This window comes from Biomphalaria glabrata, chromosome 14 (assembly GCF_947242115.1).
Source record: "Biomphalaria glabrata chromosome 14, xgBioGlab47.1, whole genome shotgun sequence".
NCBI classification, from domain to species: Eukaryota; Metazoa; Mollusca; class Gastropoda; family Planorbidae; genus Biomphalaria; species Biomphalaria glabrata.
In genome coordinates this window covers 7695458-7708998 of record NC_074724.1, presented here as the reverse complement: position 1 = coordinate 7708998, position 13541 = coordinate 7695458, and the positions used below count along the sequence as shown (strand labels likewise).

Here is a 13541-nt window from a genome sequence, read left to right as displayed (position 1 = left end):
AAGAGAACATGGAAGCAAGCGTATTCCGGAAAAAACACAACAAACGTAGAATTTTTCAAAATTAACATCGCCCTAGTAAAAAGCAGAAGCGCCATTCTTGATATTCTGTGAGCTTATAACATGTACACATTTTTAAAGCAAGTCCTTGAATCTGTAACTTGTAGACATATTTCGTAAGCACAGAGGCGGCGTAAAACGTAGTCGACTACCCACGGCAACGCGATACAAGAAGCCTTACGGAGAGACATGGAGTGCTATAGCTAGCAATGCAGACAAGCTTCAGACATTCAACAACATTCAATTACGACATAGGTAAAGGGTTTTCTCTGGGAGGCGCGCTGGCTGAGCGATAAAGCGCTTGACTACCAAACCGGGGTCCGGGGTTCAAATCCTGGGATTTTTAACTTCAGGATCTTCGAGCGCCTCTGAGTCCACCCAGCTCTAATAGGTACCTAACGTTAGTTGGGGAAAAGTAAAGGCGGTTGGTTGTTGTGCTGGCCACATGACACCCTCGTTAACCGTAGGCCACAGAAACAGATTACCTTTACATCATCTGCCCAATAGACCAATAGCCTGAAAGGGAAATTTTTTTTTTAAAGGTGTTCTAACTACAAAAAAATATATATTTAGAAAAAAATTTTTTTTTTTCTAGGTTATCGTAGTACAGCTTTCTGTTGATAACAAAACCGGAGGATATTCCAGCTACCCGTCACCTCAGCGTGGCCCTCCGGTGGAAACGTCCAGGGGTGGAACTGGATAGGCAAAGAACGAGTAGCGAACCAGGCCTTCTAGCAGGTCTCCCCGGGTGAGCTTTTTTTTTTTTTATCTCTCTCGGGGTGGGGATGGAATAAGTAACCTGCAACCCAGTCCATAAAGTCCGCCACGCCGTTCCACAAGGGGCTCGTCATCAGTACCAGGAGCCTGGAGTGGCGACCTTCGCACGGGACAGTGGCGGTAACAGTATAGGAATATGAGACAAGCTCCCCGCAGTTAGCACTGTTCCCGTCCACTTATAGCGAGTGGTAGGAGAGCGGGGACGGTGCGCTGTGTACACGGCACGGCCCGGTCCGGCCCAGTCAACCGATATGGCCGTCTACCGTTGGGAGCCCTCAGACAGGACAGGGGTGAAGAGCCCCATGCCCAGGCCTGGTGGTTGGATAAAAGCCTTTCTAACCATCAACGGGATAATGGCGCCTACGGCGCCGACGGGACGCCCTACTGGACTTCATCGAAGGTTGATAACAAAAAGAAAAAGTTTTATAAAAAAAAATTACACCCAATGCGTTTTGCTCGTTAAGGTTACATTTAACGTAAATACCACACAGCCGATGTTTATAAATTAAATTAAGGCTATGTTAACAAACTTTCCAAAAGTATAGTGCTGTGATTAAGTTTAAGTGTGAAAACCAGTATAGTTTACAGTTCATGCTATTTAGAGTTAGGTTACAAGACAAACACAGTCTGTGTACGAGTTTTGCAGGAAGTTTAAACAAGGTCTTCTGTCATGCTTGGAAGACAGTCATTTTATTCACGTTATTGTGTTCAATCAAAATTAAAGCTATTCTATTACTTTGTGTCTGCGCAGCATGTAGTGTGAATTTTTTACATTTTATTTTTTGTTTAAAAGTCAACATGTCCCATGTTTCGGTTTCTGTGTATGAATATCAACAAGGTCAAAACATATGTATGTGGATATATGTGCTCTTTTAATTTTTTTTATGCAAGAAGAATTAGTTTTTAAAAAGAGTTTATTATGTCTTAAAAATACGTGATTCAAAAAGATGTGCATTGCATCTAGTAGTATAGAAAATTGTATTTTATTTTACAGTGAATAAATCGAGAATTAAAAGAGTTACAATAGAAATATAATGTTTAATGAAAAAAAAAGAATTATTTAAAAATAGACGTAATCTCCTGTATACAACATAAAAGGCAATAATTTTGCTCTCTATACCTAATGAATGTTAGAACATTTTATTTCCACGCCTCATTTCCCCCTCCTCAAGAAAAAAATCTTGGTTAAGCAAATGTATAAATCTACTACACTTCATAATAATCTAATAATAGACCTTTAGATCTAGACTTAGAAAACTCTGTGCTCAATTTTCATGAACATTAATTTATTCCAATTTTCTAGCACCTTGACCATTTTTGTTTTTACTTTGAAAAAAGTGTGGTTTGAAAGTACGAATTAAAATAAAAACAATATACTACCAAGTCAAATCGGGATCTTGATAAATTTCTCATCCCTCTATCTGAAAAGAAACACTTTAAAAATGATATCAAAAACTAAAAAAATCATTTTTAAACTTTTTAATTGTCACTGTGTTTAAAAGAAACATGCAAGACGCGCACGATTTTTTATTTCAGACACCCAAATACATACACACATACATAGGTCTTGCTTAAAATTCAATAACTTGTGATTCAAATAAAGTTGAAAAGTATAAAAAATAATAGTATTGCAAGCGTATTAAAGAATAATACTTTTAATATTAATGCCAATTTTCTAGCAAACATTTATTCATAAATGATTAATGATATGTAGATATATGTCTTCAGAGAATTTGGAATTCAAAGTAGCAGGTAAAGTGATATAGAGAACAGAAAAATAATTAAAATATCCTTGACCTCTTTGATAAAGTTTTCAGCTTTATCAAAACTAATAATTTTTAATGTTATGTTAACATGACGAATTGTATATACATTGTTTCTTCTACGCAAAGCAAGAGAGAAAACTGAACTCATTCCGTTTGAGATGTCTCCGTAGGAACTTGAATGACACATGGAAAGAAAAAGTGTGCAATACTGAGATCCTTGCGCAATCAGGTATTCCCAGCATCTTTACAGCCCTCAGACAACGCCGTTTGCGCTGGCTTGGACATGTTCGCCGGATGGAGGACAAGCGCATCCCGAAAGTCGTCCTCTATGGTCAACTCGCGACTGGCACAAGAAAAACTGGTCGCCCCCACCTCCGTTACATAGATGTAATAAAACGTGACCTCAAATCAGTGAACATCAATACTGACAATTGGGAAGACATAGCTCTAGACCGCAACAGATGGAGAGAGACAGTGACCAAAAAAGCTTGGACAGTGAAAGTACATGGGTCTCAGCTCAGGAAGAAAAACGTACAATCCGAAAAACGGCCAGCTCCTCTACCACCGAAGCAAAAGCCACCTTAACCTGCGCTATCTGTGGACGGGAGTGTCTCTCCAAAATAGGGCTCCACAGCCACATGAGGAAGTGTGCTCTGAGATGAACCATAGTCGATCTACGACTGAAGGAGGCCAATGAATCTTTCTTAAGATACAATCCAGTACAGAAAAAAAATATTCAGAAAATAAATACATTCATTTGCATTTTGTTAACATAAAAATTGTATGTACATTGTTTCTTACGATAAAATACAGTACAGAAAAAAAAATATGAAAAAAAAAGATTCATTCATCTGCATTTTTTTTTATAGAAAGCTAGACTAATCCTTTTCACACAACTTAGGGACCACAGATGTCCCCATTACCAACTAAAGTACCACAGATGTCCCTATTACCAACTTAAGGACCATAGATGTCTCCATTAAAAAATCAAGGATCACAGATGTCTCCATTACCAACTTAAGTACCACAGATGTCCCCATTACCAACTAAAGTACCACAGATGTCCCCATTACCAACTTAAGGATCATAGATGTCCCCATTACTAACTTAAGGACCATAGATGTCTCCATTAAAAAATCAAGGACCACAGATGTCCCCATTACCAACTAAAGTACCACAGATGTCCCCATTACCAACTTAAGGATCATAGATGTGCCCATTACCAACTTAAGGACCATAGATGTCTCCATTAAAAAATCAAGGACCACAGATGTCCCCATTACCAACTTAAGTACCACAGATGTCTCCATTACCAACTTAAGTACCACAGATGTCCCCATTACCAACTTAAGGACCACAGATGTACCCATTACCAAGTTAAGTACCACAGATGTCCCTATTACCAACTTAAGGACCACAGATGTCTCCATTACCAACTTAAGGACCACAGATGTCCCCATCATCAATGTTATTGTTGTGCACAAATCTTCTACTGAATCAAAAAATGAAACAAGACATTCCTTGAAATGAAAAGAGCATGGCAACTGTATGTTAATCATAGATTCTTTTAAAGTAATGTCTATCTTACCATTACCGTAAGTTGATGTTTTGACAAGCGTATAGTCAAAGTACCACACGGGGAAAACAAAAATGTTCTAGTGATGCTTAATATTCAAAAACTATTTAAAACGCTTTTTGCTACTCATTAACAAGGAAACTGTTAATGAACTATTCAAAGTTTAGATGTAAATTTATAGTTATTACAAATGCTCCTTCTTCCGTAGTGCTATTAGAGTATGAAACACAATTTAAGTCATTGGTTAACATGCATGACTAGATCGAAGCAGGACGTTTTGGCGCCGCCGTTTTGGCGACGCCGTTTTGGCCCCGCCGTTTTGGCGCGAAGGTCGTTTTGGCGCCAGCCGTTTTGGCGACGGGACGTTTTGGCGCGATATACATTATGTACGTTTATTGTATTATTTCTTTTAAAAGAATTATTCATATCTATGTTTTGCATAAGTGTTTGTGTTAAGACATATTTTTCACGTATTAAATGTAAATGTGTGTTTGTGTTTCACATCATTTTATTTAATAAACATTTTGGCTTGTGTATGTGTGTTTATTAAGAGGCACACTTTTATTTTCAAAAAAGTTTATTAAGATATTACTTTAAAATTTAAAAAAAAAATAAAAAAAAATGAAACAATGATAGATTAAAAATTGATGCAATTATTTGTTTACATTAACATTGGTTTATTTAATGACTTTGGTATGTAGACTTTGGGCCGCTCTCGGAATTAAAGATTAAGGATTATAAATTCGCACCTAGGGATGTCAAGTGGAGTGCTAGAAACAGATTATCGTCTTACGCGTGAGAGAGGGGAGGGGTGGAGGAAAGAGTATATACAAGGAGTGAAATGTGAGCAGAAAAGAGGGGGCGGGACAGGTGTCACATGTAATGACCATTCCCAAGGAGATGATCGCCAGACGCATGACGCCAACGACCAGTGCTCGGTGCTGGTCTTGTCTTCATTTGTTTAACTCTACCTGCGTCAATGCGAGATGTGTCACCCAAATCACCCCTACCCAATTTCTCAAAATATATCTTTTCAAAGTATCTTAGTGTCATGAATTTGTTTCTATCTATTGTCGCCCAGAGTGTTTGTTTATATTTGTGGATTCACGTTAGAGTTTGTACTGACCACATTCCGAGTCTTGATCTTTACTATGTGTGGAGTTATTGTCGTCATTCAGCGTAATAGAGCGTTTGATGTTTTGTTATATTACAGTGTGAGACTTAGCTAATTCGTATATTACACTAATGTCAAATAAAAAACTAAATCTTTTGGAAAGAAATCCAAAAATGTCATCCAGTGCGATTAGCAGAACTCACATATAGCATGTCATAACCATTCAGGAATCTGACTTATTATAGGCCTATATTCATGAAATAAGCAAAACCTTTATAATTAAAAAAAAACAACAATTCGCTGAACGGTGTTAGAATTCATACTATACATACAATATTATGGTAGAGTGAAATAAACATTATTATAAAAGTTACGTGCTTATTAAATTATCGTCAAATGATATCTCGCGCCAAAACGTCCCGTCGCCAAAACGGCTCGCGCCAAAACGTCCCGTCGCCAAAACGGCGGGGCCAAAACGGCGTCGCCAAAACGGCGGCGCCAAAACGTCACGTACCGGACTAGATACATGTCGCGTAGGACGTAATCATCTTCTTTTTTTGAAGTAAGGTCTGTATTTTATAAGATAAGATATTAACAATAACTCAATCTAAGTCGAGAGAAATGCTTTGCTTACAATAAAAAAGAAAGCTTTAGAAGTTTATCAACATGACAGAGTCAAAAGCTAGATAACTTCATAAGCCTTAAAAGCAGAATGAGCAATTGATTAACATCTACGGTTTATAAAGGAACGCTCTTCAATGTTTTGAAGCTATTATGTCTTACGGGGCCTTTTTTTTTTACCCTAATCATTTTTTTTAATCTTTATAGATATAGGTTGAGCATCATATTTTACTAAAAAACTAACTTAAAGTACTTTTAGAAAGATTTACATTTTTAGTTTATGTTGGGGAATATAATGAATTATAAGACCTATAAGACTTTTTTTTTTTTTTTGGGGGGGGGGGGGTAAAAGTATTAGAGCAGGAAGAATTTTACTTAAGAAAATGAAAACATTTAAACCTATCACACTTAGACAAAAAACGAAATGGGATGTGCGCTTTATGCAGATAAAGTAAAACATCGTAAAACACCTTGCTACCTTACTTATTCTGCTTCGTCTCTCTTGGGACACCAAGTGGTGCTGTAATTTAACTGTTTTTTGTTAGTACCACTATGGACGTACTCTTCTTGAAACCAGTCTTGTCCGTAGAGATAAACTGGCGCCCCACTGCTACCCTTACAGGTAGGTGAGTCATAGAACAATTGATAGCCGAGATCATTTTTTAAATGACGGTCATATTTTTTTTGAAGACGTCCTACTGAGATTTTCTTTTGAGGTTTCCCGTGAGGGTGTGATACAATCACCACCAAACGTTTGCTGTCATGTTCTTGTTCCAGTGCATACCTATCACGAATACCTTTCCACAGCTCATTAAATCTTTTGAACTTTGCTTTAATTTCATTAGCAAACTTGCTGTCACAGGTGACACATTCAATGAAGCACAAATCACCAGCGACGTTCCTCCAACGACACTTACTGACATTAAGTTGCTTAAACATTCCATCTTTTGTATCGTAAAACAATTTGCACTCGGATCTTCTTGCTTCCGAATCATCAAAAACGACGTGTGTGGCGGTGAATACTACAACGGTCCAAATTTCTTTTGGTGCATTATTCTTAGTTCCATTTATGCAATTAGAGCACAAGCAAGTTTTAATCTCGTTTGTATCTTGATAAACATCTGCAATTCTACCACTACCACTATGGCGCTCACCTCTATTATTGCCTTGAAATTGAACCTTAGCTTGTTGCCAAAAGTTTAGTCGCTTTTTGCTGCTAAAATTAACTGATATACGTACTGTGAAGTCAGCTATATAATTGACCAGTTCATAGAGGTCATCTTCTTGATAGCCTTCAGGTAAACTGTTAATTGTGAATTCTGAGGTTGTTAATTGGTTATTGTGGGGTTTGAGACAACCTTTTATACTTTCTTCTTTTTCTGTTTTATTGCCTTTTTCAAATACTGCAACTTCAGGTGTTCCTGTCAGCAGGTAACAAAGAATAATAAAGACTTAAAAAACGTATTGCTGAATTAAAAACAAATGTAAATAGATTGTGCGTGTGCGTGTGTATGTGAGTGTGTGTGTTTGTGTGGGGGATAAGGTGAATGTAGTTTCACGTTTAAAATTAAAAAAAAAACTGAACTACATTCTCTGAATTCCTTAATCGCTGCCGATAGGCTTTTTGAAGTTAAAACATTCTCAAATAATAAAAAAAATATATGAGGGAGGGAGAATTTTAGTTATTTTCCTTAAGGTTTTGAGGTTATACCGCATCCACCAGGATAAAAAAGAGGCCTTATAAGCTTCCCCAACAAAAAAAAAAAAAAAAGAAATTGAACAAGAACAAATGCGAAAAAAAAACAACATCCTTCCAAACGGAAGGGGGGGGGGAGGAGGGAGAATGATGAGTTTTAGACTTTTTACACTAAAGAGCTATACAAAATTTACAGGGCGCCAATTCAATTTACATGTCAGATATGAGTTTTTATCTTAAAACTCTATTCCAATTCAAATTATATGAAAAGTACAGTTACAGTTTTCCATGAGCACACCCTAGAGGGCGAAAATCATAGCCAAGTTTTTTTTTTTTTAAATAGGTTGCTCCTCCTTCTTCCTTGAAACTGTCAGGTAGAGGTTGAGCCTTCGGCTCCTTGAACTCTAGGCCAGCAAAAAGGGAACAAGAGCTCCCTCTCACAGGCCTGAAGGAGAACAGTGTACACTGTTCTGTATGTCGGGGTGTCAGACTCGGGGCTAGAGACCGCGAGCATCGGGACCCCTGCCATTTTCCTTTTCTATACCAGGCTAGCCGTGCAGGACACGCCATTTATGTAACGGCCTCTTGAGGAACGGCGCCTGGATTGTGACAAGGTTGTCGGAGCTTTTTTACAACTCCGCACAGTGCAATGAGGATGTTCTCGCACCCCCTTAGGCACCCCCACGGGAGTCTTGTTTTGCTACCCTTTAGCCTAATCGTTTCCTCCTACGATAGTTTCCACCCGGGCGCCACAATTAGGCAGGGTAGCATGCCCGGGTTAAATAGGTTAAACTCCTCACCACCCCCTTTTGTTCAATAAAGAACTAAAATTGTAGTAACCAGATTTCATGAGTGTAGTGTTTTGAGATTAATCCCCCATAAAATAAAAAAAACAACTTATGGGAAACCCTAGACACCATTAACGGAGCCAGAGATTTGTTTTATTAGGCTACTCCTCTTCCCGCTCTGCGCATCACTCAGTCTGCTAGTTCTGTCCTTGCTAGCCCATCTATGTCATCAGCTAAACGGCAAGTTAGTAATTCTTCTTCCTCTAATGCTAACAGTACCTTCATAGCCGTCGAGAGCATCTTCCACTATCCTTTCAAGGAAGATATTGAAAAGAGTTGGCGATTAAATTTAAATAAATTTTATTTTATACTTTAAAAAATTAAGTTGGTCAAACAAGAGGTTTTCATTTATGGCCAACGAGCTAGCAAATCTTTTCCCTAAGATATACATCAACTTTCAAATTTCTACAAAAATCGATCGTTAAAGCCGTTTTTGCGGTCCGTGTCAAGGTTCAATTTGTTTCCATTTGTTTACGAATGTCCCTAAAATTGAATACTTTTATTTTGCCTTGTATTCATATATTTATCTAGAGGTAATGTCTACTTTGTGTAGGAACCCTATACTGGGGCGGGAAGCAGACGGAGTTTAAATTGCCAAAAGTTCTGGACTTGTTGCGGCAGAAGCACAAACCATCAACTTTTACATATATTGTGATAGGCCTTGTCTTATAGTTTCTAATGGCTGTCTGACCCGACAGATTACTCTGGAGATGTCTGGGTTTCTTGTACGGGTGTATTCAATGTACTTAACTAACAAGTGACAAGACCTACACATGTAACAAGTAGAAAGACTTCAGTCCAAGCCGTTGTTGAACACAGATGATGATTTATTTTAAAAAATGAGCACGGTTTAGTCTCTGTCTTTAAAATCATGTTATCCCTATGAAGTCCTCACACCAACTGACTTTATGTACACAAATAATCTCTAACCCAACTAAGTCGTGACGTCGCCAAATGTCGCGTTCAAAGTCAATCAACAATGGTGTGTCTCTATACAAACTAATAATGCTAACTTAGTGTCTCACAATATTAGGTAATCTTTAGATTTGGATTGACTCAGGGGCGCAAAGAAAGTCCCGTGACTCAAAGTCTGAGTCCTTATCTAGATTTGAACTCTAAACCTTTAGTTTGAAAGCCAAGTCACCAGGCCCTTAGCCTTTAAGCATTTATTCTTATTCTAAATGTAAAAAAAAATTTAAAAAAATATTGGACCGACACTAAAAACCAATAGCTGATTTACCGTGATCGAACATTGAGAACCATCCTCCCATCTTTCAGACTACGATATCAAACTGCAACAATCACATGTAGGCTACAGCAAAAACAAAAATATAAAACTAAATATAAAAAAGAAAATGTATATATCAATTTTAATGTAGGATAAAATTATTAGAATATAAATTTAAAAAAAAAAGATAAATATGGATTCGATAACTACACAATTTTCTTTACATATAAAAAACGACTCTAAAATACAAAATAGGCTACTACCTTTTTCAAACCTTTTTTTTCTAGAGCACACTGTTACACACTTGATCAGTTCAGCCCTAAAGTTAATCATACACTATTGTTTAGAAGGGAAATAAAGCTACTGAGCTAGTTAACGGGTTCGTCTGAAAACAAAAATAAGCTCTAGCTTTGCCAACTATGAAATGAACTATAGTCTCCTTAAAAATTAGAAATTATTTTACAGGTTAGTAAGTATGGTGCGGGATTTGCCGTGTTAGGTAAAGTCGACACTTCGGTGTCTACAAACGTATCCTAGAAGTCTATCCTAACAGTGCGGGCCTTACATAATCGGAGGCCCTAGTGAATTTTGTGACCCCAATGAATAATAAAATAAAAAAAAAACTGCAAAAAAAAAAATATAATTAAAAGCAAAATGAAAAAATTAAAACAATTTATTTTATACGTAGTGTACTCCATAAAATAGCAATAGGCACAAGTTTGGCTATTTTTTTCTCCAAACAAAATTAGTGTCTTGCGCGAGTTTCCTCTCCTTCAGAAGACCTCGGAGGCTGCCTAGTTTGCCTATGCCAATGACCGGCCTTGATCCTTAAGTCCATTTTATATCTAGTTTGAAAGATTTCTTGAGTTAGATAGGAATGAAGATTACCGAAGCTCAGTTTACATCAAAAGAAATGCATTTTTAGCGGCCCCCAAAAGGGGAATATACCTTATTAGTTTTGTGTGGTCTGTCTGTTCGTCCGTCCCGTCTAGATCTCGTAAACTAGATAAGATATTAAAAATACATCATTTATTTTAGACCCTTCAAAGTTCTGATATAGCAGCTACTTTTTTCTTATCTAAAAGCGAAAATCAATCTTTCAAATTAACAATGCAAGCTATTTAAAAAAAAAATACACCATTTTTACAACTATTACTATTTATAGTAACAAACACGGGAGACACAGTATTAAATAAGATGACTATTTACCATATTTTTAACAAATTTATGACAACGGTTTTAGATTTTTCCAAAATTGTATTACTAAGTTAAATAATCCTATTCCTAAAAATTATCTTTATTTACAAAAAAAGTTTACTTTTTTTTCTAAAGAGAAAAAATCTATTTAATATGCATATAAATGGAATATAATTTAAAACAACAATTAAAAGCAGTGTTTCATATTATAGACATGCGCTATAACGCATTACCATACATCGGGAAAATTAACTAAAATGAAAAGTTTTATTTGTTGAGACCTTCAACGAAAGATTGGCCCTTTACAAAACATTTAGATCAATTAAATAATAATTAGTTAGGCCAGGTTCACATTTAACTTCACCTTTACCGATCCCTTAGTGCAGCGTTTCTCAACATTTTAAACTCGGCGACCCCTTTTTACAATCCCCCACTCTGCCGCGACCCCCCCCCCCCCCCCAACACAAACACACATACAGAAGAGTAGACAATAACAATCCATATTTTCAATGTTCTTAGGCGACCCCTGGCAAATCCTTAATCGACCCCCAATAGAGTTTGAGTTTACGTTTTTTGACAATGGTTAGCAGGCCATCGTGGGGTCCAATTGCTGTATTAATCCTGTTTCTAATTTCTTCATTCGTGATGCGGTCTTGTAAGTGACACCTAGGATTTAACTATATCTTCATATCAGCTCATCGAAAACATATGAATATTAACGATGTAATAATAATAACATTAATAAATCTCCGTATCCTGTGGTATCAAGTCTTTAGTCGAACAATACAACGGTATTGGTGACACGAGCACGTCTCTTCTTTTTGTATCTTATTCTAGTTGTTGATAGTTTGTAGTTCATAGGTTCTGATATTCTTTCTGAAAATTTTGAAACCTGACTTTTTAACAACCTTAGCGGAACTTTTAGGGGGCCGATTTTGAGTTTGTTTTTTACACACAAACTGTTTTTGTAACCTCGTTTTTTTTTTTCAATACTGTTAAAGTTTGACTCTCCCTTTTCCCCCATTTTTTCGTAGAAAAAATGTTTAGTTTAATTTTTTTCAGATAAGAGACAATACAAAATTTTCTAATTTAATACACCAGAGAGAAAGAAAGAAAAAAAAATTGATTTCTAGACATGCAAGAAATTCATTGTGCAATAATTATTGATAATCATAGATTTCTGTTATAGAAATATCTTTGGTAGAATATTCAATAGTTATTGAACAAAATGTTTAAATTTTAAAAATTGATTTTTTTTCTGTAAAGTAAAAAAAAAATGTACCAAATTTCAACTTGATTTCGAGAACGATTGTGGGAGAAATAACGTATACAATTATATAAGGAGAGAAAAACCACACATTTTATGTCATTTCTCTGAATACTGAAGAATTAATTGCCCTTTTCGGTAACAAACAAATAATAAATTACCAGTAATTACATGTCTTTGTCCTATAACTCACATGCAATAGCAATACAAAAGAAAAGTCTTAGGTGTCGACCAATACTCATATCAATAGCACAGAAAATACTTTTATAAATTCGTTATCAAGTTCTGTTCATTATTTTTTTTAGCTGGCTATTTTTTTTTCCTAGAACATGTTCCAAGTCAGTTTCGGTTCTTCTATGTTAAATTTGTGAGTGTGTATGTGTATGTTTATAAGAAAACAAAAGAGAGGGGGTACTAGTTAAATTGGTTCTTTTTGTGAAAAATCTTATCCGATTTAAGTGACCTTGTCTGAAAGTACAATAAACGTTTTAATCTATTTTAAACCCATTTTATCAAAATAATTTGTATTAGATTAGTATAATTCACGCAACACAATGATTCTCAAATTGTGTTTCGCGGACCCCAAGGGATATTTTGTTTATTTGTTTAAACGAGGATACCACAAACTCTGGTTACAAAAACATATTAGAAATTTATATCTGTATAGATATATAAATATAGATATAACATAATCAGTTCCACAGAAATAAATTTAACTTTAAATTGTAAACATCAATAATTTCAACTAAGTGCAAAATATAATATAAGTCCATTAGAAATATTCAGGCTCTCACTATATTACAACTGCTAAAAATTATTCTCTATACTTCCTTTTTCTCTCAGGACTAAGTTATAACTATTTCAGTATCGCGCTTTCCCTCTCTCAACCAGAGATTTTCCTTATTATTTAAGCACAATAGCTGTAGGGGACTCAAAAGTCACAACATGTCACAATGAGAACCAAACGAGGTTGTGACACTTGAACATATTTGACTATATAAATGTTTCCTGGGGTAAAACAAAAAAAGTTAAAAACCCTGTGCTGTACGATCTGGAATTGTCTAGTAGATTGTACGTCGCATTTGGAACACTAAGGTCAACAAAAGCGAACAAAAGCTCCCTTTCACCAGCCTGAATTGGGCGGCGAGTTCCTCCTTCCCGCCACCCTGTCCGAGGGGGGTGAGACTCGGGGTTAAACTCAGAGCTGGATTTTGCGTTCACTTCCAGTGGACACGGCTACTTCGGGCTCGCGCACTAGAGATGTGACCGAAGGCCGCACCACTGGGACCCCGTCGTATACATAGAGAGGCTAACCGTGCGGGACACGCCATTTAGGTAACAGCCCCTTGAGGGAAGGCACCTGGACGTTAAGAGATCGTTGCGGGAGCTCTTGT

The 13541-nt window shown here is 36.5% G+C and overlaps 1 protein-coding gene across 2 annotated transcripts; it reads right to left on the bottom strand.

Moving 5' to 3' along the window:
• Nucleotides 1-4494: 4494 nt before the first annotated feature.
• On the bottom strand, nucleotides 4495-10250 carry LOC106050695 (uncharacterized). 2 transcript variants are annotated; one of them, XM_056010343.1, is made up of 3 exons: nucleotides 9947-10250; nucleotides 9696-9767; nucleotides 4495-7332 (listed from the first exon to the last, which is right to left on the bottom strand). In XM_056010343.1, the coding sequence occupies exons 2-3, from the start codon at nucleotides 9724-9726 to the stop codon at nucleotides 6395-6397; spliced, it is 969 nt and encodes a 322-aa protein (XP_055866318.1). In that variant the 5' UTR covers nucleotides 9727-9767; nucleotides 9947-10250; the 3' UTR covers nucleotides 4495-6394. The 2 variants fall into 2 exon arrangements, with proteins under 2 accessions (XP_055866318.1, XP_055866317.1); XM_056010342.1 differs by lacking the exon at nucleotides 9947-10250 and having other exon boundaries at nucleotides 4496-7332; nucleotides 9696-9907.
• Between the last annotated feature and the right edge of the window lie 3291 nt (nucleotides 10251-13541).

Excerpts from the sequence above, each read along its gene's own strand:
- LOC106050695 (XM_056010343.1), bottom strand. The coding sequence starts at position 9,726 with ATGGGAGGATGGTTCTCAATGTTCGATCACG. Across the intron at positions 7,333-9,695 it reads GTTCTCAATGTTCGATCACG|GAACACCTGAAGTTGCAGTA; the intron begins GTAAATCAGCTA and ends ACCTGCTGACAG.